The 25,856-nt window shown below is 33.6% G+C and overlaps 1 protein-coding gene across 11 annotated transcripts in view; it reads left to right on the forward strand.

The window, feature by feature from the left end:
- The window catches only part of LOC106091010 (microtubule-associated protein Jupiter), a 248,431-nt gene that overhangs the window by 191,867 nt on the left and 30,708 nt on the right, over positions 1-25,856 (forward strand). For 7 of the 11 annotated variants that reach the window (XM_059363617.1, XM_059363621.1, XM_059363622.1 and 4 more), the window contains exon 2: positions 25,718-25,763. The exons of the other annotated variants lie outside the window; for them this stretch is intronic. In XM_059363617.1, coding sequence (XP_059219600.1) covers positions 25,718-25,763 — 46 coding nt within the window. The remainder of the gene's footprint in view (positions 1-25,717; positions 25,764-25,856) is intronic. 11 annotated transcript variants of the gene reach the window in all.

Consider the following 25,856-nt stretch of genomic DNA (forward strand, 5'->3'; position numbering starts at 1 on the left):
CGTCTTCTCATGAACAGCAGCCATTTTAACACACACGTATGCAATTGTAGCCAATTTGGACTTTCATCCTTTCGCCAATTCTTTTGGAAAGGCAAATGTATGCCTTGGTCGGTCGGTCACAACATACAGTTCACTCTTTCAATCAACTCTGGCTAAATCAATCACTAATCATCACCAGCACCAATATCTGAGGCAACAAAAGTAATAGAAAGAAGTAGCAAAAGCCCAGCGACGGCAACACTTTTATTGCTAGTTGTTACTGTTGGCTAGGAGTGCTTTTGTTCAAACTCATGCTTGCTCATCTGGCTGTCAGTCTTGGCGGTGGCCCTCAAAGTTCAAATATTTTAGTAATCAATTATGATTGAACGTTAAAAAAGTCTAGTTATTCACAATATGCAATTGTGAATAAATAGACATTCACAATAATTGAATTTACATTTGTTTTTATGTACAAAGCGCATTTCAATGAGACTTCGGCCTTTGGGTGAGAAAAATGCCATAAGAAATAAAGGGGTATTTATATTTTCAGGGTTCACAATAAACCTCGAAATATTGACGTATGATCTTTAGAAGTATTTACTTAAGATTGCCATGACATTCGAAGTCAGTCTAGCAAAATCCCCATGAACTTTTTGTTTTAAGCTTGACTTTTTCAATCCGTTTATGTTCACTTGGAAAACTATCCTCTGACAGGTAGATTAAGAAACCAGCATAAATTTCCATTCAAAGATAATTCGCCAACTCCATTCGGAAATAAAAAATTGTCCCAATAACTGATAAATTACCGATGTTATCTTTGAATTGTTTTGCGTTTGTAGCAACATTTGCATGTTTCCTAATCAATTACAGGCAATCTTTTTCTTTCGCTTTACTACTCTTTTTTTTGTAGTGTTGTTGTTGTGCAACAGCACCTACCTTGCATACATGGAACAAACACTAGTTGTTGTTGCTTGAATCTCTTAGAAAAATCTTGGATGGTTTGGCAAATTTACATAGCAATCACAAAGTCCCAATCATGCAATTTTTTCCTTTTTCTTCTTTATTTTGCGTTAAAGGAATACATTTTTTTTTCTTTCTAATGCATTTAGTTTTTTTTCTTGCCTAAGATTGGAGTCCGACCACAAACATAGAGTATGGGAGTTTTTCTTTTGCATTAATATGTTATGGTCTAGTCCCCCTTTCTCTCCCTCTCTCTCTTGCTTTGCGGAGACAGCTTATCATTAACACTATCTTTGGTTTTTTGTGGTTTCTGCATTGTGTGTGAGAGTTTTTTCTTTAACAAATCTATTTGCCAGATCTGGTGTAGGAGTTGGTATATACATTTCAACCATCCATTAAAGGTTTCCACAATCATTTGATGTGTGATATATTAATTCAATTTCTTTTTCCTAAGGAGCTTTTGATGAGGAAGTAGAAAAAGCAATCTATTCATTGTGAATGTGGTGGCGATAAGATTCTAGAGGCACCGTTGTGAAGAGAGAGTTGCCACTTTGTAACTTGTGATTGGATTAATTCTTAAGGAAGGTTTACATTATGTTACCGTTAGTTTATATTAAGACACATTTTGGTGTCATTTGGTGGTGGGACTTGAAAATGCATTTATTATAATAAAAAATTGTTTTTTTAGATTATTCATGGTATTATCGCTAGTTAGCCACAACTTTTTCCATCTTTCTAGTAGCATATAGATTCCGTTCAAAAAGAAAGGCTCCAGTTATGAGGTAAAGAAGGAATCAAGCCTATAGGCTTTAGGCTTAGATCGAAACAAATGGTATTCAGAAGAGACAAGTTCTAGGATGGGTTAGTCAAACTTTCCCATTAACAATTTTCCATATAATTTTTAACTGGCCGTTCGTTGTCATGATGGAAGATTATGGCCTCGTGGCTGGGTGAATATTCCGATCGTTTGTCAAATTCTGTGCACGGTCTTCCTTTATAAGCAGAAACTAAAAAAGAATTATGGGAGGTCAATCAATAAATGGTTAAGAATTGCTTCGTATAGATGCTCAATATGCAAGCTTTTTTAGGTTATGAACCGATTCGTTCATACTCGATTTGGATATTAGCGCTCTTAGCAGAAATCATTGTGAGCAATTTCAATCAAATCGCATAAAAAAAATCGCCCTCTAGAAACTTAAGAAGTAATTCTGGAGCTGGGTTCATATGGGAGCTATATCAGTTATTTACCGATTCAGACCATACTTGACATAGATATTAGAGTTCGTAGGAGATAACATTGTGCAATAAGACAAATAGGATAAGATTTGTACCCTCAGGGGCTCAAGAATTATAATCGAGAACGGGTTTGTATGCAAACTACATCAGGTTATGGACCTATTCAGACCATGATTTAAACGAATGCTGGAAGCCATACTAGAAGGCATTGTGCGACATTTCCGCCAAATCGGGCAAGAATTGCGCCCTTTAGTGGCTAAAGAAGTCATAGCGATGGATCGGTTTATATGGGGCTATATCTGAACCGATATGGTCCATTTGCTCCCCAACCGACTTTCATACATCAACAAGAAGTATGTGTGCCAAATTTCAAACGGCTACGCTTACGCGTTCGACCGCTACCGTGATTTCGACAGCCAGACAGATGGTCGGATATGGATAGATCGACTCAGAATATCAACACGATGAAGAATTCATATACTTTATGCGTTTCAGATAAATTTTTCGAGGTGATCCAAACGGAATGACTAGACTAGTATACCCTCGTCCTATGGTAGTGGGTATAAAAGTGATTGACAGACTTATGATATAAAAATCAAATTTCCTCGAAGTGTGCTTTTCATAGATAATTGATGTTCATGAAAAATTTCATCAAAATTTAATTTTCATAGAAAATTTCGTCGAAACTAAATTTTCATAGATAATTTCGTCGAAATTTAATTTTGTAGAAAATTTCGTCGAAGTTTTATTTACATAGAAAATTTCGTCGAAATTTGATTTTCATAGAAAATTTCGCCGAAATTTGATTTTCAAAAAAAATTTCGTCGAAATTTGATTTTCATAAAATTTTTTATGTAGATCAAATTTTGATAAAATTTCCTATGAAAATCCAAAATTGTCAAAATTTTCTATGAAAATTTAATTCTAAAACATTTTTTGACGTAAAGTGTTGTTAGGATTCAATGCTTTTTTATACTAGGTAGAATAGAGTTGCCACCCCGACTCATAAGATCTGATGAATGCTTAAAGGAGGTTTAAATTAAGTAACCGACACTTTCGAAGTTATATTTTTGCAAAACTAAAATAAGTTACTGAATTTTCTACGAACATCAAAGTGAAGCCAAAGTTTAAAGAAAAGCAAAAATCGGTGAAAATTTTCCGTTTAATTTCATGAAATTAATTTTTTTTTTGAAAATTAATTTAAGTTTAAAAATTTCTTTTAAAACCAATTTTCTGCAAATTTTTAAAGTCTGTACTATACCCATCACTGAGTATTCGTTCACAATCTTTCCTAAGAGCATAATGGGCTGACATGGCTTTTTTTTTTTGTTTTCTTCATTTTTCCTGTCAACTTTATTTCCCAAACGAGTGCATAAATAACAAACCTATTAAGTTTTCATATTTAAACAAATATTAAGAGACTTGGATAACCAAGGAAAACAGTTAATCCTCTCCTTGTCCATTCAAGATCAAGACAGCCACTCGGACTTGCCTTGATTTGGCTGGCTAAGTGCATTTTGTGGTTTGTAACAAATTGGCCATAAGCGCCAACTAAGTTATCAGGCCAAAAAAATGTAATCAATGATAAATGTACGCTAATAGGGGATACAACAAATAAATTTCAAGACAAATAACCTCTGGTTAATTTGCAATCAAAACTCAATAACTTTTTTATGAGGTCTAAATGCAGCAGCTGAAGCTCAATGTTTTTAACTGACAGACGTTGGTGATGGTGTATTACGTTAGGTAGTGTAGTCTTGGCAAGAGAGAGAGCCTTAAGCTCTTTAGCTGTCTGGCTATCACATGGGCTGTTATGGCTTTCCATCGTTAAAACCATGGTATAATTTTAAACTTTATAGCAATAAAATGTATGATGTTAGTTTAAGTTGGGTGGAAAAACAAAATTCAAATTTTAATCAAGGCATTAGACAACACTCTCGACTTCAAATCAGCCAACATCATACTCACATGCATGTGTTCACATTTTGGCAAATTGTTAACCTTAGGCGATAAATTCCTTGACATTGGTTGGTGGCTGACTGGCTGGTAAGCTTACAAGACCAAAACAACAGCCTCAGCTCCAGCCCCATTAAAACGGCAGTTGCTTAAGCATTTATACACCCAGTAAAAACTCACAGAAAGAGTTTTCATACTAGTCTCTCCCATTAAAATCGAAAGCAATTAATCTTAAACACCATGACCAAGCAAAAAATTCACTTCATTCATCTTAGTAATGCCAAAACCCATGGGGTGGGGTGCAATATTGGCATTTAAACTACCGCAAAAAAAAAAAGAAAACTCTTAAAATGACTCCACACACAACTTCATTATAAACATACGCCCACACATTGTCATCAGCAGGACAGTTGGTCGGTTATCCAACTAACACCACCACCATCGATGGATGGGGTTAGCACATCTTTGGAGGTGTATTAGACATCATCGACATTGACTTCAACTTCTCCTGCAGGCTCTATGTCTAGTTTTCCTAGTTGCCACCAGAAATTAACTTAACTACTCTAACAAGAAAATTTTCCAATTACGGCGGCTCAAGACTCAAATGTGTCTATCCACTCCAACTGTATGCTTGTCCGCCTGTCTGTCTTTCATGTTACACCACCCATTCATGGTCTTAGTTTTGGAGCTGTGTTTATATTTTTTTTATGATGAGCTCCAGTCTATGTCCCTCCCTCAGCATATATGGATGATTAGGCCAGAGTTGCCACTTCGTAAAAATGTTCAGAGAAATTTTTTTTAAGATTTGATTTTAATTGAAAATTTAGCCAAATATTGATGTTGATAGAAAATTTACTGAAAATGTTGTTCAAAGCGTAAACATTTCGTCAAAAATGGATTTTTACGGCTTTTTAAATACTTGGGCCCAACTTTAAAGGTCAGATTCTTATTATTCATCAAATGCCTTTCATTTAAATATACTGTGTCCATATGTCTTCATCGCTGCTCAGCAAGGTTTTGGGATAGGGCGTTCCCCTTAAATACTTAACTCCAAATTGTCAGACTCGAAAACATTTGAATGAAGTCGACAGTTTCTGTAACAACTCCCCAAGATCTTTCATTTGCGTCCCATATTGTCATGAACGCCGTGCAGATCAGCTTGGGAGAATTTTTTTTCAATGCAGCGGCCCCTGATATTTGGTGCCAAATTTAAATGTCCGACTCTTATTCTAGTTCCAAATACCTTTCATTTGAACCCCATATTGTCTCAAGCGGTCAACATGCCCGCTCAAAGGGGATTTTTAGTGGGGTGTTCCCCCTGTCACTTAAACCCAAATTGTAATGGCATAGACATTTCCGTGCACTTCTCCCATATATATTTTTCATTTGCGTCCTAATATCATCTTGATCGTCATGCATATCCGCTTATGGGAATTTTCGGTCTATCCCCGCCTGGTGGTGTTTTCCCTCAGTTAATAGAACCTATTTTGTAAAGAGATTTTAGGTGTTCGACCTTTGCTTCCGTTCATTTCAACATATCATTCTTTGCTTTAATTTAAAATTGCACATATATTGCCAACTCTGTTCAGTACCCATTTCAACAGTATGATCTTTGCTTATGAATTGTTTTCGTTTTATGATCCAACTGCCACCACAAAATTTAAAATTTCTCATATATTGGCAACACTTTTCGCTGCCCATCTCAACAGCATGATCTTCGTTTATGGATTGTTTTCGTTTTGTGCCCCAACTACCAACACAAAACCATTGCGGGCGTCTTGTGTATTTTCAAATAACCCCACCGCACAGGAAGATTCATTCATTTATCCATTCATACTCGGGGTTGGCTGCAACAAATTACAAACATTCAAATACGCCGATCTTGCGCGTCTTGTGAATGCCAAAACAACGAAACAGTATTTTTATGGACCATGTAGTACGTCGTTCAAATTCATGTTGTGTTGGAATTGATGTTACCTGCCTCAGCTGCTGCTGCTGCTCCTACTACTTCTGCTAATGTAGTCTTGGTCCATTTGGATTATAGACATTGGCCAGATTAAGTTGGTCGCCACAAAGTTTCCCTGGATGTTGAAGCTGCAGACATTCCTCAGTATCCTACCACCATTTCATTCATGGTGTAGGAGTCTTAAGTCTACCAAAATATTGATGTTTGGGCCATTGGTAAAACGTTAAAATTTATTAAAAGTCAAATATGGTTCATGATGACTATGATGTCTGACTGCCTACAGCCTCCCCCACCCTATCTGCTGGGGAAAAACGACCATTGTGTTTTATGTGAGAAATTATCAAAAGCATTATGGGATGATTATACCATCAAAAGTATTTAGTTTTGATGAAGATGAAGAGAGAAGACACGGATATTGAACAAAAGATTTACAGGAAGTGGTGGAGCTTTGCTATTATACACGGCAAAATATTAGTTTTGTGGCAGTAAAATTACTCAAAAATCGACAAAATAAGGAAAAAGTGATTTATTCTCATGAACAACTTGGTAAATAATTGTATTTTGATGGACAAAAAAGCATAAAAAAAACTGATAGCAGTGCAAATACGGCCAAACAAAGTCTAAGTAATTACTAATACTATTTGCCAAAAACAATCTTGAATGTAAACAAGTGCTAAGTTCGGCTGGACCGATTTTTGGGAACCCGCCATCATGGCTTCTGCAAAAATATGGAAGCTATATCTAGTTATAGACTGAATTGGACCATACTTGGCGAAGTTTTTGAGTAGACTTACTAACGAGCAACGCTTGCAAATCATTGAATTTTATTACCAAAATCAGTGTTCGGTTCGAAATGTGTTCATTCACCGTTCAGCGATGAGGCTCATTTCTGGTTGAATGGCTACGTAAATAAGCAAAATTGCCGCATTTGGAGTGAAGAGCAACCAGAAGCCGTTCAAGAACTGCCCATGCATCCCGAAAAATGCACTGTTTGGTGTGGTTTGTACGCTGGTGGAATCATTGGACCGTATTTTTTCAAAGATGCTGTTGGACGCAACGTTACGGTGAATGAACACATTTCGAACCGAACACTGATTTTGGTAATAAAATTCAATGATTTGCAAGCGTTGCTCGTTAGTAAGTCTATTCATGATGAAATGTCAAAGCATACTGAGCATCTTTCTCTTTGACACCATGTCTGAAATCCCACGTGATCTGTCAAATACTAATGCATGAAAATCCTAACCTCAAAAAAATCACCCTTTAATTCAGTCATCCAGTATATTTTGGCATCCTTAATGTTCATGGGGCCTTTCCACTTTTGAATTTTGGTGACTTAACCTTCTAATGGAGAGTCCTGCTTTCCTGGCAATCTATCGGCTCCTGCGGCCTTTTTGTTATTTAATCGGATTTCGGTTAGTTTGAACTAATTCCTACTAGGCGGTATACATTCAAAGCGATAGTTAGGCACACCTCAGAACCCTCTCTTTCATCGAATACTGTGGATTATTATAATTTTTCAATTAAATAGTTAATTTTAATCAAGTTTTTATCAATGCGCCTATTTTTTTCCTACAATCCATAGCAAGTTTTTAATTTACATCTTTCTCTTGGTGTCTTCTTTCTTTTTTCAAGGCCTCAATCTGCCTATGCACAATCTCTTAAAAAATTGCTGCAAAATACTGAACATTTTAATCAAAATTTCTTTTTACAAACTATTCGATTTCGTTTTTTTTTTTTTGGTTTGTCCAAAAAATTTCCCCTAACTAACGGCTGTATTTAGCCGTCAAGGATTTGAATTTAATAATACCACATCAAAGTATTCGCATGCCATTAGCCAAGAAAAGCCAATGCTAGCGCCAATGATGCTACTCTGTGTCTTCCAACACATGTGAACCAACTAACGACTGCAATGAAGTGAGTCTCCTCTCGTTTTGCAACAGCAAGTGTAAAAGCCTACAAATAATTTTACACTAAAAAGGCCACCAAGCACATCAAAAAGACTAAAAAGGCCACCAAGCACATCAAAAAGATGTAAGTGCCATGGAGACGCGTTGTTGGTATTATTGTTGGCCTCCACTACTTTGTACATTAAGGCTTTGCACATTAATCACTGTTTTGTTAGCCTGTCGAATTGGAAATAAAACACAACATCATCCAACAAGCATAAGCTAGGAAAAAATTAAGGTTTTTTTTTACTATTTGCATCGTTAGATGAAGAAATATTCAATCTATGATGCCAGACTTTAATCGTATGAATGGCCTAATGGCTAATATGGCGCACATACTCCAACTTCAAATACAGTGGCAGCAAAAATGTTTTTGTTTTCATATTGTATGAAAATATTAATGTGATCCTCTTGTCAGTGGACTATGCTTTAAACGAGGGTACATTAATAAGATGTGTCAAATGAGCGCTTAGCCAGGTCAGCCACTTAACATTGCGTTTTCTACCATTTAATTATAAATTGTATAATTTTGCGTTAGTGTAGGCCGCTCTGGCTTAAAGATTAGCATGTTCACCTATAACGCTGTATGCCTGGGTATAAAACCTCCAGGAAAAGTTTTTTCTAACAGTGCCTATCATATGAGGGTTCCGTCATGTCAATAACGTTACGTTAATTTTTTTTTAGTCTATTTCTAATTTTAACTCTGATCGATTGCTTATGAAACCTACAGCTACAAATTTTGCTAGCAATGCTCGTCATATGCCATATAAGGGTTACGTCATGTCAACGACGTTACGTTACGTTTTGTACTAACTTTAGCAATAAACGATTGCTTTTTAAACCTCCAGTAGTGGAATTCTGTAGTGTTTTAAGGAAATGCATCTAGTTAAAAAGCGATAACCGAAAAGTTAACGAATTTGGTATACAGAAGCCTCTTTTTTTTCAAAAATTTCGGATAAGTGTGCGCAATCCATAAATGGGCGTGGTATCTTGCTTTTGGTGGTGTAAAAAACAAACGTCCGCAAAAGTTTTATACGAATAAATGGGTATTGATAACATTTTTCCTACATAATTGTATACTTTTATTTAGATTTGTGATGTTTTCAAATTAATAAAATTCAGGCTATGATTCCTCATTGTGCTTGTCGTTGTTTTGGCTATAGTTGCAAAAGAGAAAAAAAAACAGATAACGATTTCTCTAAACTAGGAACTTGCGGTCCGCTGGCCAATCATTTACAAACGGGTATGAGTTCCTGAAAGGTCTAGTATCCTTGACATACATCCATACATCAGGAATAAGAAGACGAATATCAGACGAACACACACCATGAATGTACCGATAGAACAGCGCCAAAGAACCCACATTGCGACGATGATGAAGAAAGGCAAGAGAGTTGGATACCCCACTGTCCCCAATCAACGCCATCGCTCACCTCTGTACACGGTCCAGTAGCTCCAGGGATGATTTTGAAGCACCAGCCCATACATGTGAGTTGTACTCCATTTTCGGCCTTATGAAAGTGGTGTAGATGTTAAGAAGATCAGACGGAGTGAAGTAATTCTTACACCGTTTAAGGAAGCCTAAAGACTTGAATGCTTCTTTCGACACGTCGAAAACATGTTTAGCCCAACGGACATCACTTTGTATTTTTATGCCCAGAACATAAAGAGCTTCTGATTGATCAACATCTACACCGTTGATAGACAAAGATGATCGTAATGGGTCAGCGAATCGTTTGTGTGACAACAAGCAGCACTGAATCTTTCGTGCATAAAAATCTACTCGATTCATTCGACCCCACTCAGAAATGGCCAGCAAATCCTAGCAGAGTGTATCGTCCATAACCCGACTCTTGTCCTCAATCTCTCGAAGACTTGGTCTATGGTCAAATGAGTACGGAAATTACTGTCATCCGCAAATGAGTAGATCGGATTCGATGTCTGACCCAACAGATCGTTGATGAAAATTAGATAAAGAGAAGGAGAAAGAACAGAGTCATGGGGTACACCTGCGGTCAATTTGTGCTCATTAGATGAGAACCCATCTATAACGACTCAAATAATGCGATCTCTGAGAAAGCTCAAAATAAATCGAACGAAGCCATTACCGACACCAAATGCGACAAGCATTGATAGTAGTGCACCGTGCCAGAACCTATCAAATTCCCTGGAGATATCCAGAGCCACAGCCTTACTCTCACCAAACTGGTGAATTGAGCGACTCGAACGTTCCCACAGAAGTGCCATGAGGTCACCTGTAGAGCGATTTCTGCAGAACCCATACTGTTGGTCGCTAAGAAGGACATTAGACTCTAAATACCTCACAAGGTGGTGATTAACCATGCTCTCCATGACCTTGGAGAGAGCGGAGCATATCGCAATTGGCCGATAATTCACAGAGTTGCTTGCCTCACCCTTCTTGGGTATTGGCACGGTAGGCAAGATTGAAAAGGTTGCGTAATGGACGAGCGAGCGTCGAAGAACACATGCGTAAGACAAGTGTTGATATGCCATCCGGGCCCTGTGATTTATTTACGTCTAGATTTTCAAGAACCCTTTTAACTCCACGAGTTCGAAAAAATATTTGTGGCAGATACATTTTCGATTGAGGGGAGTGCTTGATTGCTATCCGGCAGGGAAGAATTCCCTGCAAATATATCAGCCAACAGGTTACCTTATCAACCGGGTCAGTGAACGTTTGATCGTCCTTAACAAGAGTTGGAATAGATGAAGAACTACCCTTTACTCTTTTCACGAACGACCAAAAGCTCTTGCTTCCTCGTGTAGAAGCAAGAACCTTAGTACGCATACGCTGTTCGCAAAGAAATTTTCCTCAATACCAAGCACTGCCAAAAATTAAAAAAAAAATGTGTCGGCTGAACGCTTGGCTTAACCTTACTCAGTGAATTCTGAGTGTGATACAGAATTCACTAAATAAAGTTGTGGAGTATGAGTATGTCAACTTGTTTTTGGTTTACATTTATTTTTGTTTACGTTTTGTCTTGTTTGTGCCATTTTTCAATATGCACATTCTGTCATCCCCAATGTTTATGGGGCCTTTCCACTTTTTGTTTTTAGCAAGTTAAGTTACCTTCTATTGGTGAGCCCTGGCTGCAGCATAGCTTGTCTTGCTTAAGAGTAAACATAACGTTTCTCTCATGCCAGATATTCAGGTTATTTACGAGTTCTAGTTATGCAGTGCATGTAAATGTTAGTTGTGCGGCAATTAGTTGGCCTTCTTCTATATGAATGCTGGAAATATTTCAGCGGATCATGCTAATACAAATGCTTATCTAAACACAACATACACAATTGTAAACTGATGATTAGCCTAATTGTTCATAAATCCCCTTATTAGACTTACAGAGGTCTCGTTATATATTATGGAACTTCTATTCCCCAAAGGTTGTGACATTTATTCTTCCTTATTTCTAATCTCGATCTTTTCTATTAAGCCCTATAAAGAGGAAGTAACTTGGGAAATAGATGTCCCTGTGCCAACTTACATTTTCGCCATTTTCTTTACAGAGAAAGTAGATCGTAAAAAGCCTTTTCTACTCCTCCTAAATGTTAACTGACTGCAGTACTACCTTTTCACTCTAGCAATGGAAATTTCCCAAGATTGCCAAGCCTTGTTTCCAAATTTATGATTAAACTTTTGTAATAACATCGTTTGTTTTTATTTTTTTTTTTTGCTACATGCATATCAGAAAAACCAACATCGTTGTTCACTTGTTCAAGAAAGTTGGAAGCTCATCTGTAATGCAACAAATTTTTGTTCAACATCTATTCCAAACATACTGAACATTTATTGCAACCGCCACCGTCATGTTGAACTAACGCCGACGACAACTGCTGCTCTGATGTATCTGCTACTTTGGTAAATACTTTGCATCATCCCCCGCTGCCTCCATGCCCCCTAAACAAAAGACTAAGACTTTGTCTGCAACAGAGTTCAGTTAAATTTTTTTTTCTTTCGCTCCCATCGTTTAAAGGCCTCTTGTAGTATTTGTTTTTTACCTTTTTTTTTGTATGTGTGTTACCCTGTCTCTGTTGTTGACGTTTCTGGTGATATGCAAAAAGCTATCTGTTTAGCCAATGAAGAAGAAGAAGGAAAAAATGGCAGAAGCAAGTGTTAAAACAACAGTTTAGTATAAATATATGCAACACTTTTTTTCGCTCGATGATCTTTAGCATAGAAAGGAGATGATGTTACTTTGCCAGTGTTGCCACTGCCAACAACATCATAGTTAGACATGGAAGTCAGCGTTGTCGTAGTCTTTTTAATGCAGGTCTTGAAAGATTTATCTTCAGCTTGGTAGACCTCCATTTAAATATTGTTGACAATGAAGAATAATGGTGGAGGTTGCTTTGTGGAGGCTCCTTCCACTTCCACTTTGTTTGACACTGAATAAGGTGCCAAGTGCTGAAGCTGTTTGTTGGCTTACCTAGTGTCTGGCTTGTTTGGTTGACTGGTGGTGGCTTGGTGTCTTTTCACACCATTGAAAGGTGTTGTGAGATACATCTCAACACCAGATCACAGATACATTTGTTTGGGTGACAAAAATAATTTAACACAAATTTGAACTTGAGAATGAAGACAAACCGAGTCTCACAGCCAACAAGCAGTGAGTCTTTGTTAGCAAGTTGCCAAGTATCCATAAGAAAAACATAACCAAGGAAGATATCCAACAAAGGTAGCAACATGCTTAGCTCCATTAAACGATCGATTTGGGTAAAAATGAAGTACAAAGTGGTGGTAATGATTCAATTTGAAAGAAAGTTTCGAGGAAGAAGATCTTGTACAGATTGACACAATAATCGTGTTATGTATACAGCTTTGATTTATGGCAATTACAAAGAGAGACAGAAAGAAAGATTGCTTTTGGACTTTGAGACACAATTAAGAGACAAAAGAGACAAGACATCATGCAGGCAAGCAAGCTTCCTTAAACAATTCATTCGAATTGAAGTAGAGGTTTGGAAAAAAAGGTCAGGTGTCAAGTGAGTGTGCCAAGTCTTCTCTATGACACAAGACAATAGAAGTGACCATTTTGATGATGAGGCAATTAATTAATTTGTACTTAGTACTTAGGAAATAATAAAATAAGAAAGACAAATAAAGACCCGTTAAGATTGGCCTTAACGAATCAGCCGGCATACATTTTTTTTTAATTTTTGACAGACTTTGCCATTGAGGATGTAACTTTTCTCTTTTTACGTTTTCTCCTTTTGTTTCATTTTTAATCAACACATTTTGACATCCTTGATGTTCATGAAGCCTTTCCAATTTCTGATTTCAGAAAATGGCTTAACCTACTATTATTCCATAGCCCTGAATTCACTAATAGAGGGTTGGGTCACTTGCGGAAACGTAAAGTGAATAGGCCCCATGAACATCATTAAGGATGTCAAATCTGCCGATTGAAAATGTCATCAAATAGGCGAAAACGTAAACAAAGAATGAATTTAAAAAGAAAACAAGTTGACATCCTCAATGCCAAGCAGGCCTAAAAATTAAAAAAAAAATGTATGTCCGCTGAACGCTTGCCTTAACCTTATTCATTGAATACTTTGCATAGCCATGCATATACGACATTTATTTGTATGTTACTCATTTAGATTATACTTTATATGAATGTTTTGTTCAATCCGTAAAGGGCCTAAGGTGACCAAGAACTTATAACGAGTTATAGATTTACATGAGAACTTTGTATATATTTGGCTGTATATACGACACATCATGATCGTACTCATCGTGTGTACGTGTCGATTACAGCTTTTGCCAAAAACGGTGCATCTTTTTTTATACCCTTGCCTGATACACCTTCCATATAGACCGACCCCCTATTTTAGTTCTTGAGCACCTAAAAAACTCAATTCTTAATCGAATTGGCTGAAATTTTACACGATGACTTCCACTTAGGTCTCTAACATTCAATTCGATTATGGTGTAAATGGAACCATAACTTGATACAGCTCCAATAGCATAGAAATTTTTTCTTTAATGCTTTGTTGGCCCAAAATTACCGGAAAAAGAACTCGACAAATGCGATCCATGGTGGAGGGTACATAAGATTCGGCCCGGCCGAGCTTAGCACACTTTTACTTGTTTCTTTTTTTTAATTTTCCATACTTTTCTTCTCTTTTTAAACTTTTTGGACAGAATGTGGTTTTCAATATCTGTCATGTAATGATTACAGAAATAATCAAATGATTTTGATTTTTCAGCCATGACTAATGGTTATGTGTACACCCTATTTTCACCAATACTATTACAATGACCATGCATCATCATGTGTCATGTAAAGTTCCCATAAGGTTATAAAGTTTTCCAGACAATGTGTTTCCATGGTCAATTATGTATTGTTTACATTATTAATTACAGTTTTTTTTTAATGTATATTGTTTTTGCTTAAGTCACAAGGAACTTGCAAGACTAGAATCATCTTTTCACTAATCAAACTTAAACCGCGTTTACACTGCTCTTTAAATCTGGATTTAGGGCTCTCGTCAGCTGATTTTATAAAGGGAAAACAGCCATTAAATCCGGATTTAAAGAGCAGTATAAACGGGGCTTTAAATCCTTTTACGCCTTTGACTAGCGACAAGGCTTAATGATAAAAGGTTGCATCAATTGCAGGAGCCCAATAGTGGAAAAGCCCCCGTGAACGCAAAGAATGTCAAAATGTGCTGACTAAAAATTTCAGAAACAGGAGAAAACGTAAACAAGACATCCTCAATGGCGAGATCTGTCAAAATATTGTATTCCGCCTTAATTAATGAATCCTGGATTTGGGCATTAACTTATAGTACTCACTAAATTAGGTTGCGTAAAGCAATCATCCGACACACAATTTTTTCGACAGTTCTTGTCATTGAAATAGTAAATTTTCCCTCTGCTTACTCGTACATTAATTTCTTGTTTACATTTCTCCTTTTTGCGGCATATTTAATCGCCACATTTTCACATTCATAATGTTGATGGGGCCTTTCCACTTTTGGTTTTCAGCAAGTGACGAAACCTTCTACTATTGAGCCATGCTCTACTTATAAGAGTTTCGTTATTATCATGTTTATGTTTATATCCTAGTACTAAGTTCAATCTCGCGAAAATTTTTTATAGAACTCAGTACCACTTTTGCGAAATGTCTCTGTGTTCGAACTTAGTACTAGGTTTCAGTTATAAACGTTTTAGGGCGTGTTTCTCATAAAAAATATATCATGGGGATAAACCTCCTGTTAACAAATTTGGTTTTCTCGTACAAAAATCCAAATTCCTTTAACCAGAGGTATATCGATACGTTAAAATATAACAGGAGAATGGGAAACTCGGCCTTAAACTTTTAATTACTAAAACAGTAGTATAAAGTAGCATGAACACCCCATGAAAACGCACTCAACGCCAAGCACTTAAAAAATTGTTTGTCGACAGATCGTTTTACACAACCTTATCCAGGATTCACAAAATAAGGTTAAGCGAAGCGATCAGCCGACATAATTTTTTTTTTTAATTTTTGGCAGTACTTAGCATTCAGGATGACAACTTCTTATTCTCTTCTTACATTTGTTCTTTGTTTAGATTTTCTCCTATATGATGATTCATGGGACCTATCCACTTTTTGTTTTCGCATGTGACCTAATCTTTTATTAGTGAATCCTGCTGTGATGTAAAAATAGACCAAATTAATTGTCCATCTCTCTCTTTCGAGTGTTTCAATGGATTCTGCTGCACAATTCCAGCCTTAAATTTATTTATAAACCTGTGTCCATGCCTCCACATACCCTACTACAATACTATATCTGCTTTCCTAATTAGAATTAGTCCTAATTAAAGGCCAATTACCATTTTAATGGCTATAAATAATGATTTTATAAACTTCTCATCCATTTCTAACAGTTAGTAACTAGCCCACATGTTTGTGTTGCTGGCGTACGTTCATGAACTACTAAAAGTGATAGCACTTAAAAACGTTTATAACATTTTTCCTAATTAACACTGCTACGCAAGCAAAGCATTAACAATTAATTTTATAAATTTATGCCATATCATCATACTGTATTTTGCCCATAAATTTTCATCATGTTTGGATATGATGGCGGTAACTATATAGGCTGCACAGTTTCTTCCAACCAACCAACACTCACTCAGGTGTAAATGTGGTGGAAAGGAAACGTTGAAATATCTTAAGCACCACACTTCAATAATAGTTCAAATAAAATATGACCGAAAAAACAAAGCTCCAGAGCGCATACTCAAAAGCCAGATACAACCAGCCAGCCAGGCTGCATGTGCATTCCCACATCTGCTGATGCAGTTGTTGTCTGGGCCAAGTTGCAGGCAGTCATCTGTAACAAGAGTTTAGTGGTAAAATTTATTGACATTCAACATACAAATCGCCATGAACAAAAAAAATCAAAGTTAGAGAAACCCCTCTAAAAAAAGAAATCACCACCAAGTATTTCGCTCCACCTGTTACAATTTTCCTCATATTTAGCCAAAGATTGTAAATTTTGTTTTTTTTTTGGTTTTCATGTATGCTCTGTTATTGCCGATATTTTTATGATGACCACTATTGAAATTCCACTTGATAAACATAAAAAATCGTTTTACTAGTCAATGGCCAAAACATTCAGCAATAGAAGACAACTTAAATTGCAAGTGTTGCTGTGGCAATTAAACTCAGACTCTTGGATTTCTAAAGCAAGTAAAGGACGAACTATGTTTAGGCTACTTCTTAAATACTTTAAATCAATCTGGCAACATCAAACAGCTGAGCCACATAAGTACATTTAATCTGGTAATATCAGCAGGCAATTTGATCAAATGTCGAATTCTGTGTAAAATTTTGCTTCTAAAAAACTACTTGACATTAGGGGTGTCTTGTTTACGATTTAAGCGGATTTTCTCGTTTAGTTTGTATAGAAAAAATGCTATTCCTTTAGCTAAGCGGCTAATCTTATCGCCGTTTACTAAAAGATATGGTGTCATCATTCAATTTGAATGGCAAAACTAAAAGAGGGAGAACGCCAAATATTTGTTGACTGATTAAACGCCCTGAAGTGGCAAAATCGCTTAGGATTTTAATGAAATCACATTTATGAACTCGGAGAAACATTTACTTAAAATTAAAATTACTTATTTTGTTTGTTTTGTTGATATTTAATTATTTCAGTTGTGGTGTCACTACTGCCAGTTAATAAAGAACATTCTCAATGTCAGATATTGTATTCACTCAAACAAATTTGTTATTCAAAACAGCAAAAATGTTTGCTAATACAGCAGCAATGTCTGCTTTCACATTTTCAGCAGACAAAAACTACTGTTTTAGCAAACATGTTTGCTGTTTTGAATAACTAATTTTCTCCTATTTGTGCCATTTCCAATCGGCGCATTTTGGCATCCTTAATATTCATGGAGCGTTCCCACTTTTTGTTTTCGGCAAGTGACGTAATCTTCTATTAGTGAGTCCTCCATTCTTTGTATTGTGGCTATAATCGTTGCTTAAGGTAGGCTTCTTTGTATGGATTGCTTGTTTAACTACGATTGAACTCCTTCTGACATTACCTATTATTATCTTAAGGGTTGTTTACACTTTGTGATAAATACCTTTTTTCTCTTGGTCAGGGTTTACTTAATAAGGTTGTTGAAAGCGATCAACCGACATACAATTGGCCTGTTTTATTTGCCAATCTGTCGGATTCTCTAGCTTATGGACATATAAAACGCTCTTCCCGCTAAATGCTTTATATTCTAACGTTGACTCACATTAACACTCATCGGAAAGCATGTGGCTACGACAGCAACAAGAACAAAACTCATCCGAAAAATAAAATATCAACAAAGCAAAAAAAAAGTATTTCTTATCATTGGGATTTTATTAAAATTCGATGCTATTTTTGCATTTCACAAAACAGATCTGTTGCGATCTTCCTCTTGTAGTTATTGCCATTCAGATTGAATGATGACACCATATGATTTCTATTTAACACCCTTACCAATGATATGGGTGTTTCATTTACCCATTAAGCGGATTTTCTGGCTTTGTTTGTATGGAGAAAAATGCTATCCCCGTTTAGCTAAGCGGCTAATCTTATCGCCATTTATCAATCATTTTGAATGACAAAACTAAGAATGAAGAATGCAACATATTTATTCACTTATTAAAGTTTCTGAAACGAAAAAATTGCTTAGGATTTAAAAAAAAATTACATTTGTGAACTCCAAGAAACATTTAATTAAATTAAAAATGACTTATTTTGCTTGTTTTGTTGATATTTCATTTTTTCGGATGTAGTGTCAGTGCTGCCAAAGTTAAAATATAAAGCATTAAGCGGGAAGAGCTTTTTATTTAATCCAAAATCTAGCGAATCCGCTAGACTGGTAAATAAAACGCAGCAAATGTCATTAAGAATGGGTGATAATGGACGGAAATAAATTAAGCCGCTTAGTAAGCATTTTTCTCCATACAAAATAAGCGCGAAACTTCGCTAAGGGGGTAAGGGGATAAAAAGCCGTTATGTTTGGTATTTTTGACAGCACTCGCCATTGAGGATGCCAATTAGTTTTCTGTCCTCTTAAATATCTGTGGCAGTTTCAATCGCAGAATTATATATATTTCCACATTGTATTTATAGGGTAGGTGTAGGGTATTATATAGTCGGCACCGTCTAACTTTTGCCGCTCCTTACTGGTTCAATTATTGTTTAGTGCATGTCAATTCTCCCTTTGTTTACATTTATTTCTTGTTTACGTTTTCTCCTATTTGTACCATTTTTTATCGGCTCATGTTGTTGGTTTTCTGCCAACTTTCTATTATTCAGCCATGGTGGGAACCGAGATTCACTGAATAAGGATAAGCCAAGCGATCGACCGATATACATTTTTAATTTAATTTTTGGCAGTACTTGGCATTGGGGATGTCAACTTGTTCCCTTTTTACATTCATTCTTTGTTTTCGTTTTCCTCCAATTTGATGACATTTTCAATGGGCAGATTTGACATCCTTAATGATGTTGATGGGATCTATCCACTTTGTGTTCTCGCATGGGACTTAACATTCTATAAGTGAATCCTGGGTGGGAACCATTCTTTTCCAAAAATGGTTTACACTGTGAGAATATTTTTTCTTCTTATAGAGAAGATATATAGAAGACTTAATTGGAACCATAATATCTCTGCTATTTGAAGGACTTGATGACAAGCACAGATTCTCGCAATTATCCCTGTGGTGGTATTACTAAGATTTAATATCTTAATGTCATGGTGGGCATAAATATCTGCTCAAACGGACAAGTAGCTCAAAAAATAAATTGCTCAAAATCCGCTCTTGACTGTAGCAGATCTCTCACGAGATAGTCAATTTATTCAGTATAACGGGCAACTAAGACATCTCAGCAAACATGGGAACAGAATAGCGTCCAAGACTTGGAACACTACCTACATTTTCCAGTAGGACTAGAGGCTGTGGGTGTGCCTCTAGTGACATGCAAGCTAATTTTTCGAAAGAAGACCCACTGAGGAACGCAGTCCCACAAATAGTGTAAAAAAGTTTTTGTTTGTAAAAAAAATTTAAATTCCCACATTTCTATCTCTTCAAGGGTTTGCAATAAAAATTCTATCTCCATCTGGGTTTCAAATTTGTTTTATCTTAAGACAAATAGAAATTTATTAAACTTTTTCTGATAATCCCTTTTATCCATAAATTTAACTAATTTTCCAACATTAACAGTAGGGTGTACGTTTAAAGCGGCTAAACGGTTTTTAGCCCAACAACAAAAGGAAAATGTTGAATGCAACATAGACATTTGTGGCTGCATATGAATGCTATTGTGTGTGTGTGTTATTGTTAATCGCTTTGTGTGTTTGGTATTGATTTGAGTGGAAAAAAATACTCCAAAAAATGCTGCTGCACCTGTTGCTGGAAACACAAGCAGGAAGAGTCTAGATATCATTTTTTTGTGTTTTTTTCTTCATGGTTATGGTTTACACTACTAGTCTATCCGCACCTCTTTCTTTATCCATCATTAAAAACTGTTTTTGGTGCATTTTTTTTTTGAGGGGTTCGATTACAAAGCACCATTGCAGCAAAAGAACCAACAATGCAACAGGGGACAGCATTTTAGTTGCTTTTAGCCAGTCACCCTTACTACCTTCCTTGCGTGATTTTTGAAAGAAAAATATAGAAAAAATTCACCCATGATCCAAACAGACCCAAAACAACAGGCAAACAGTTATGGTGACATTCATAGCTGGGTCACGGTTTTTGTTTTTTGTTATTGTTTTATTTTTGGTTGTTTTTTAATCAGCAGTTTTTCAGCTTTAACAAATACACTATACCTACTAGCCAACAACTAGCAACAATTGTTGATCTTTTTGTGTCATAAAAGTCTTTTTTGATTAGAATTGTAATTTAACGCTATTCAAAGTTTTAGTATTTTTTCTTTTTCATTTAACCAAAAAATATGTATTATTGACTGTGACTTTTGTTGGTTTTGTGTTTGCCGGCTTGCCTCTTTCAGTACTCAGTACAGTGGTGCTGTCAAGATAGGTTTATAACAATGATGATGTGTTTCATGACGATGATGTTTGATGGCGGTCGTGTTGGTAATGGTCGATTGGCAGGGTCGGGTTTTACCGTTCATTCACTGTTTTACACTGTTAGTCACAGTGTTTTCTCTTTGGCGCTAGTAAGTCTCTGCCCAACTGTCTATCAATAAATGTTGATTGTTTTATTGTTGTTGTTGCTTTAGAAAGATTTAACATCCACCGCTTTGTCAACTTATGTTTTTTATATACCAAATAAAACTAAAGAATAATTAAGGTTTATGCATTTGTGATTTTTCACATTTTTATTGAATGTCTTTTTTGTTTTGTTTTTTTTTTTTTTTTTGAGGGATTTTCCTCTACGTTTCATTTCATTTCGTTTTTGCCGCTTTTTTTTATTTTAACAGAAATCCAATATCCCATATAACGCTAAACGTCATGCTATTTAACATTTCCGTTCAGTTTGCTATTGTCCAAATTGGTAATTTTTTTGGGGAAAAATGTTCATTAAATGTTGGGAAAAAACTTTCACTCGCTTTAATTTCATAAAAAAAACACTTGTTAAGGTTTAAATTATGCGGAAAAGGTAATAAACAATAAAAAAAACTATTTTAAGGGAGAGTCAATTAGCCTATAGCATTTAGTCATCTACTTACTATTACACGTGCTAGTTAATTTTCATTGTGTGAATACCCCATATAATGTTCTACAATAATTGCCATACGCATAGTGGATATATGTGCATGCTCTCTTTATGCGTTTCCGTCTGTCTTTAGGTATAAGAGTAGTATGCACCACTGGCTAAATTTTCGTTACCATAAGAAATGCATTGACATATCTTAAACGAAATTTCCGTTACCGGTACAGTTACCGCTTGCAGGTAAGCAATTCAAATGAAATGTTCTTTGCGTAGCAGTGTGACATAATAGGCATTTGGGTGAATTTTTTCTTGCTACAAATAATTGTTTATGTTTTACTACAAATTAAAATGTATGTTTTAACAGCTCCATGCAACATGAAATAATGTTATTTGCATATAAAAATGATTAATTATAGCACATATGTACTTTATTAGCCAAAAATTATTAAAATTAAAAATTTTTAAGGGTATAATTAAAATGCATGCTTACGGTACATTCGGATTAATGAAATTTTTGACCCAACTTATATCATCAAATTTTCGATAAACTACAATTTTTAAGGAAATTTTCTATGAAAATCTAGTTTTGTCGAGATTTTCCCATGAGCGTGAGATTTGACAAAATTTTGGACAAAAACTAATCTCAAAAAATAGAGTTTTGATCACAAATTAACAAAAAAAAATTTATGATCTGGATTTAACGAAATCCAAAAAAATCTTATCCGTTTACACTGCGTTTTTGAGGATTTGAGTGACATACACAAGCGTAGATGCGTATTCATGAATGTGCATATCCCACACAACCCTACACAATTCTTGAAAACGGTTGCATATTTTGGTACCTTTATCGATTATTATTTTATCGAAAATCGGTTTATATGGGATTTAAAAATAAATCCTGCAAAATGGGATTAATTTTATATGGTAAAACCTGCAAAAAAACAAGATTTAGCACTCAAATCTCGAAAAGGCCATAAATCCGGATTAAGTGAGCAATGTAAACGTACTTTAAAAAACAAATTTCAAGTACATTTTTTTATAATTCAACTTTATAAAATTTTTTCTTATAAAATTTATTATTTTTTTAAAATCAACATTTAGCATTTCCATTGAATTGTTTATCACTAATTTTAAGGCACAAGAACAGTCAGTGACCTTTATTATTATGTTCGTGTAAGATATGGCATTACAAATGACATTTTACAAAACACAATAACTAATTAACTCAACACGAAAAGGCTTTTGCTGCCATAGCAGAAAAATAAAAATTGCATTGTCCTCTGTAGTAATTATAAGTTTAATTCACTTAAAGTTTTCACCCTCAAAAGATGAGGTAAAATAAAAGTCATGAAATTACAGTGCCATAAATATTATGATTTATTTTTTGTCATTATCATTGGCCCCTTTATTTAAATGACACTTTCCAACAATGGTGAAACAAACTTCAAACGTAAATTTTATTCTAAAAATAATGGCAATCGGATGTTTTTTTTTTTAAATTCCCCAACATTTTTAACTATTTTTGTTTTAGTAATTTCTTATATTTTTCTCAAGTTCACTAATTGGCATTTCTTTTCCAATTACCACCAAAGATAATAAAAAATTAAGTTTCAGCAAAAACTTTCAAATTTGAAATTATTATTAAGTGCACAAAGAACTCAACTGACTGGCAAGTATTACATTTCTATTCACTCACTTTCTTAATAGTGCGGAAAATCCAAGCTTAGCTTGATTTTCTTATATTATCTTTCTTCAAAGCAAGAAAAAACCGAAAGAAAATCTAAAACTTAGTGGAGTATATAATTAGTTTTTTTTTTTGCAAAAATTTTGTTTCGTTGTGCCACATTATGCCGAACAAATCCAACCGACATTCCTTCACCCGACTGTCATTTTAAGACCCAACTACTGGTTGCTAACATTCCTTTTAAAAAGAAATAATTCATTCTTATTTTCTACAGAAAGCTCTACGCCGCTTACCCATTGAAGTATGTTCTGTTTTATTTTATTTTTGAAATGTTGTTTTTTTATTTCTATTTTAAGAAGCCAGAATAGGAATTCCCAAGATGAAACTTTCGACAGCTTTATTTGTTTTATGGTGTGTATGCATCACCTGCCTTATAGCATTAAAGTAATGAACATGTACCTTAAGTGAGGTGAATTAGAAAATGTATAACACTGCTAAGGCAAATAAAACTTTTAACATTGTTTGGTTGCAGTAGTTGCAGCAGCAGCACAGTGGGTGGCTAAATGTATAAAACTGATATTATAGCATTTATATGTTGACTTTAATCTATTAACGCCGAATGGGTAGATATATACAAAAAAAAGGCATAATATTTAATGTTGCATTGGAAGTAGAAGCTTTGCTGGATTATTATTCAGAGCTGTAATCGAGTAATATTAGATGACTTATAGAGATGATGGAGCTACGAGCTGATTTTTGTTTGTTTTATTTTTTTAAGGGTGGAGAGAAATATTGACTCCGTTAGAAACCCCGTAGGAACCACGCGTTCATCGTCATATGTGAATATAAAAATTAAAAACAAAAATTTAAAAAAAATTTACTTTTTAAATGTTTTTTTTTTCTTATCATTTTTGTATTGATTTTTTATTTTTTATATTTTATTTAATTGTTTTATATTTTTTAATATGTGTTTTTCTGTTTTGTTTTTTTTAACAATTTTTTTTTAAAATATTTTTTTTATATTTTTTTTTTATTTTTTTATATTTTTTTTTTTACTATTTTATTATATTATTTTTTTCTTAAATATTTTTTTTTTAAATATTTTTTTTTTAAATATTTTTTTTTTAAATATTTTTTTTTTAAATATTTTTTTTTTAAATATTTTTTTTTTAAATATTTTTTTTTTAAATATTTTTTTTTTAAATATTTTTTTTTTAAATATTTTTTTTTTAAATATTTTTTTAAAATATTTTTTTTTAAATATTTTTTATAAATAAGTTCTTTTTTAATTTTTTTTTTAATTTTTTTTTAATTTTTTTTTTAATTTTTTTTTTTTAATTTTTTTTTTTAATTTTTTTTTTAATTTTTTTTTTAAATTTTTTTTTTAATTTTTTTTTTTAATTTTTTTTTAATTTTTTTTTTTTAATTTTTTTTTTAATTTTTTTGTTTAATTTTTTTTTTTTTAATTTTTTTTTTTAATTTTTTTTTTTAATTTTTTTTTTAAATAATTTTTTTTTTTTAAATATTTTTTTAGATATTTTTTAAATATTTTTTATTTTTTTTTATATTTTTTAAATTTTTAAATATTTTTTAAATTTTTAAATATTTTTTAATTTTTTTTAATATTTTTTAAATTTTTAAATATTTTTTATTTTTTTTTTTAATTTTTTTTTAAATTTTTTATTTTTTTTTAAATATTTTTTATTTAATTTTTTTTCAAATATTTTTTTTTATTTTTTGATATATAATTTTTTTTTTAAATTATTTAATTTTTTATTTTTTTTTTAATATTTTTAAACTTTGTTTTTTACTAATATAGTCATTCCATTCGTAACACCTTTTCTAATTTTTTTTTAATATTTCTTATTTTGTTTTTTTTTTTTTAATTTTTTTTTTCTTTTTTCTTTTTTTAATTTATTTTTATTTTATTTTTTATTGTTATTTTATTTTTTTATTGTTTTTTTTTTTTATTTGTTATTGTTTTATTTATTATTATTTATTTTATTTTTTTTTTGTTTTTTAATTTGTCATTTTTTTCTTTAATAATTTTTTTTTTTTTTTTTATATCTTATATTATTTTTTATTCCTTTTTTAATATTTTATATTATTTTTTAATCTTTTTTTATATAAAATATTTTTTTTTTCTTTTTTTTTAATTTTTTTATTGATTTTAAATTTCTTTCTTTCTTTTTTTATTAATTTTTAATATGAATGCATGAGAAAATGTATCTTCCACAGCACGACAGTCACTTGAGGCGCGACTCATAAGTACCCCACATCATAACATGCATTAATGTGGAGTGCAGAGTGTAGTACTGTATTATTGTGTTTTCCGTATTACGGTAATCGTTGTTTGCTCCAATTTCCTAAAGACAAAACACCAACACTACATGGAAATGGCTTCAGATTTAAGACAATTTGCACAAGCAAATGAACAAATGGTAGCAAGCAATATATGTACATACATATTACATGTGAGCGAGAGGAATTATTTAGTTGTTGCAGTTGGGGGAGGGGATTGCTGTATTTTCATCTTCATTCATTTATTTTTCTGCTAGGCTTTGTTGGGAATTATGTTAAATGAATTGTACGATGAGAATAATTTACAGTAGGTAGTCTAAGGAATTAAATACTTACCAAACACATGACAAATGGGTTTCATTTGAGAATATCAATAATTCAAAAAAATATATGACAAATCTAGCTGTGGATTGTTACAAAGACATCCCTGGTTTTTAAACTGCATTTTTGTTAACAATATTTTATGCAAATTTTAATTGTTCTTTTTCTATCTTTTTAGGTAAGTTAATACCAAATAAATGGAATACATTATACCCATACGATGAGTAAGTTAAACAACCACCTTCATGGAATAGTAGGTATAAATTAAAATGAGAAGCCAAATTACTGGCTGGTATACAATATCTTGACAAGTTGGG

The sequence above is a fragment of the Stomoxys calcitrans genome, chromosome 2, assembly GCF_963082655.1.
Source record: "Stomoxys calcitrans chromosome 2, idStoCalc2.1, whole genome shotgun sequence".
Lineage (NCBI taxonomy): Eukaryota > Metazoa > Arthropoda > Insecta > Diptera > Muscidae > Stomoxys > Stomoxys calcitrans.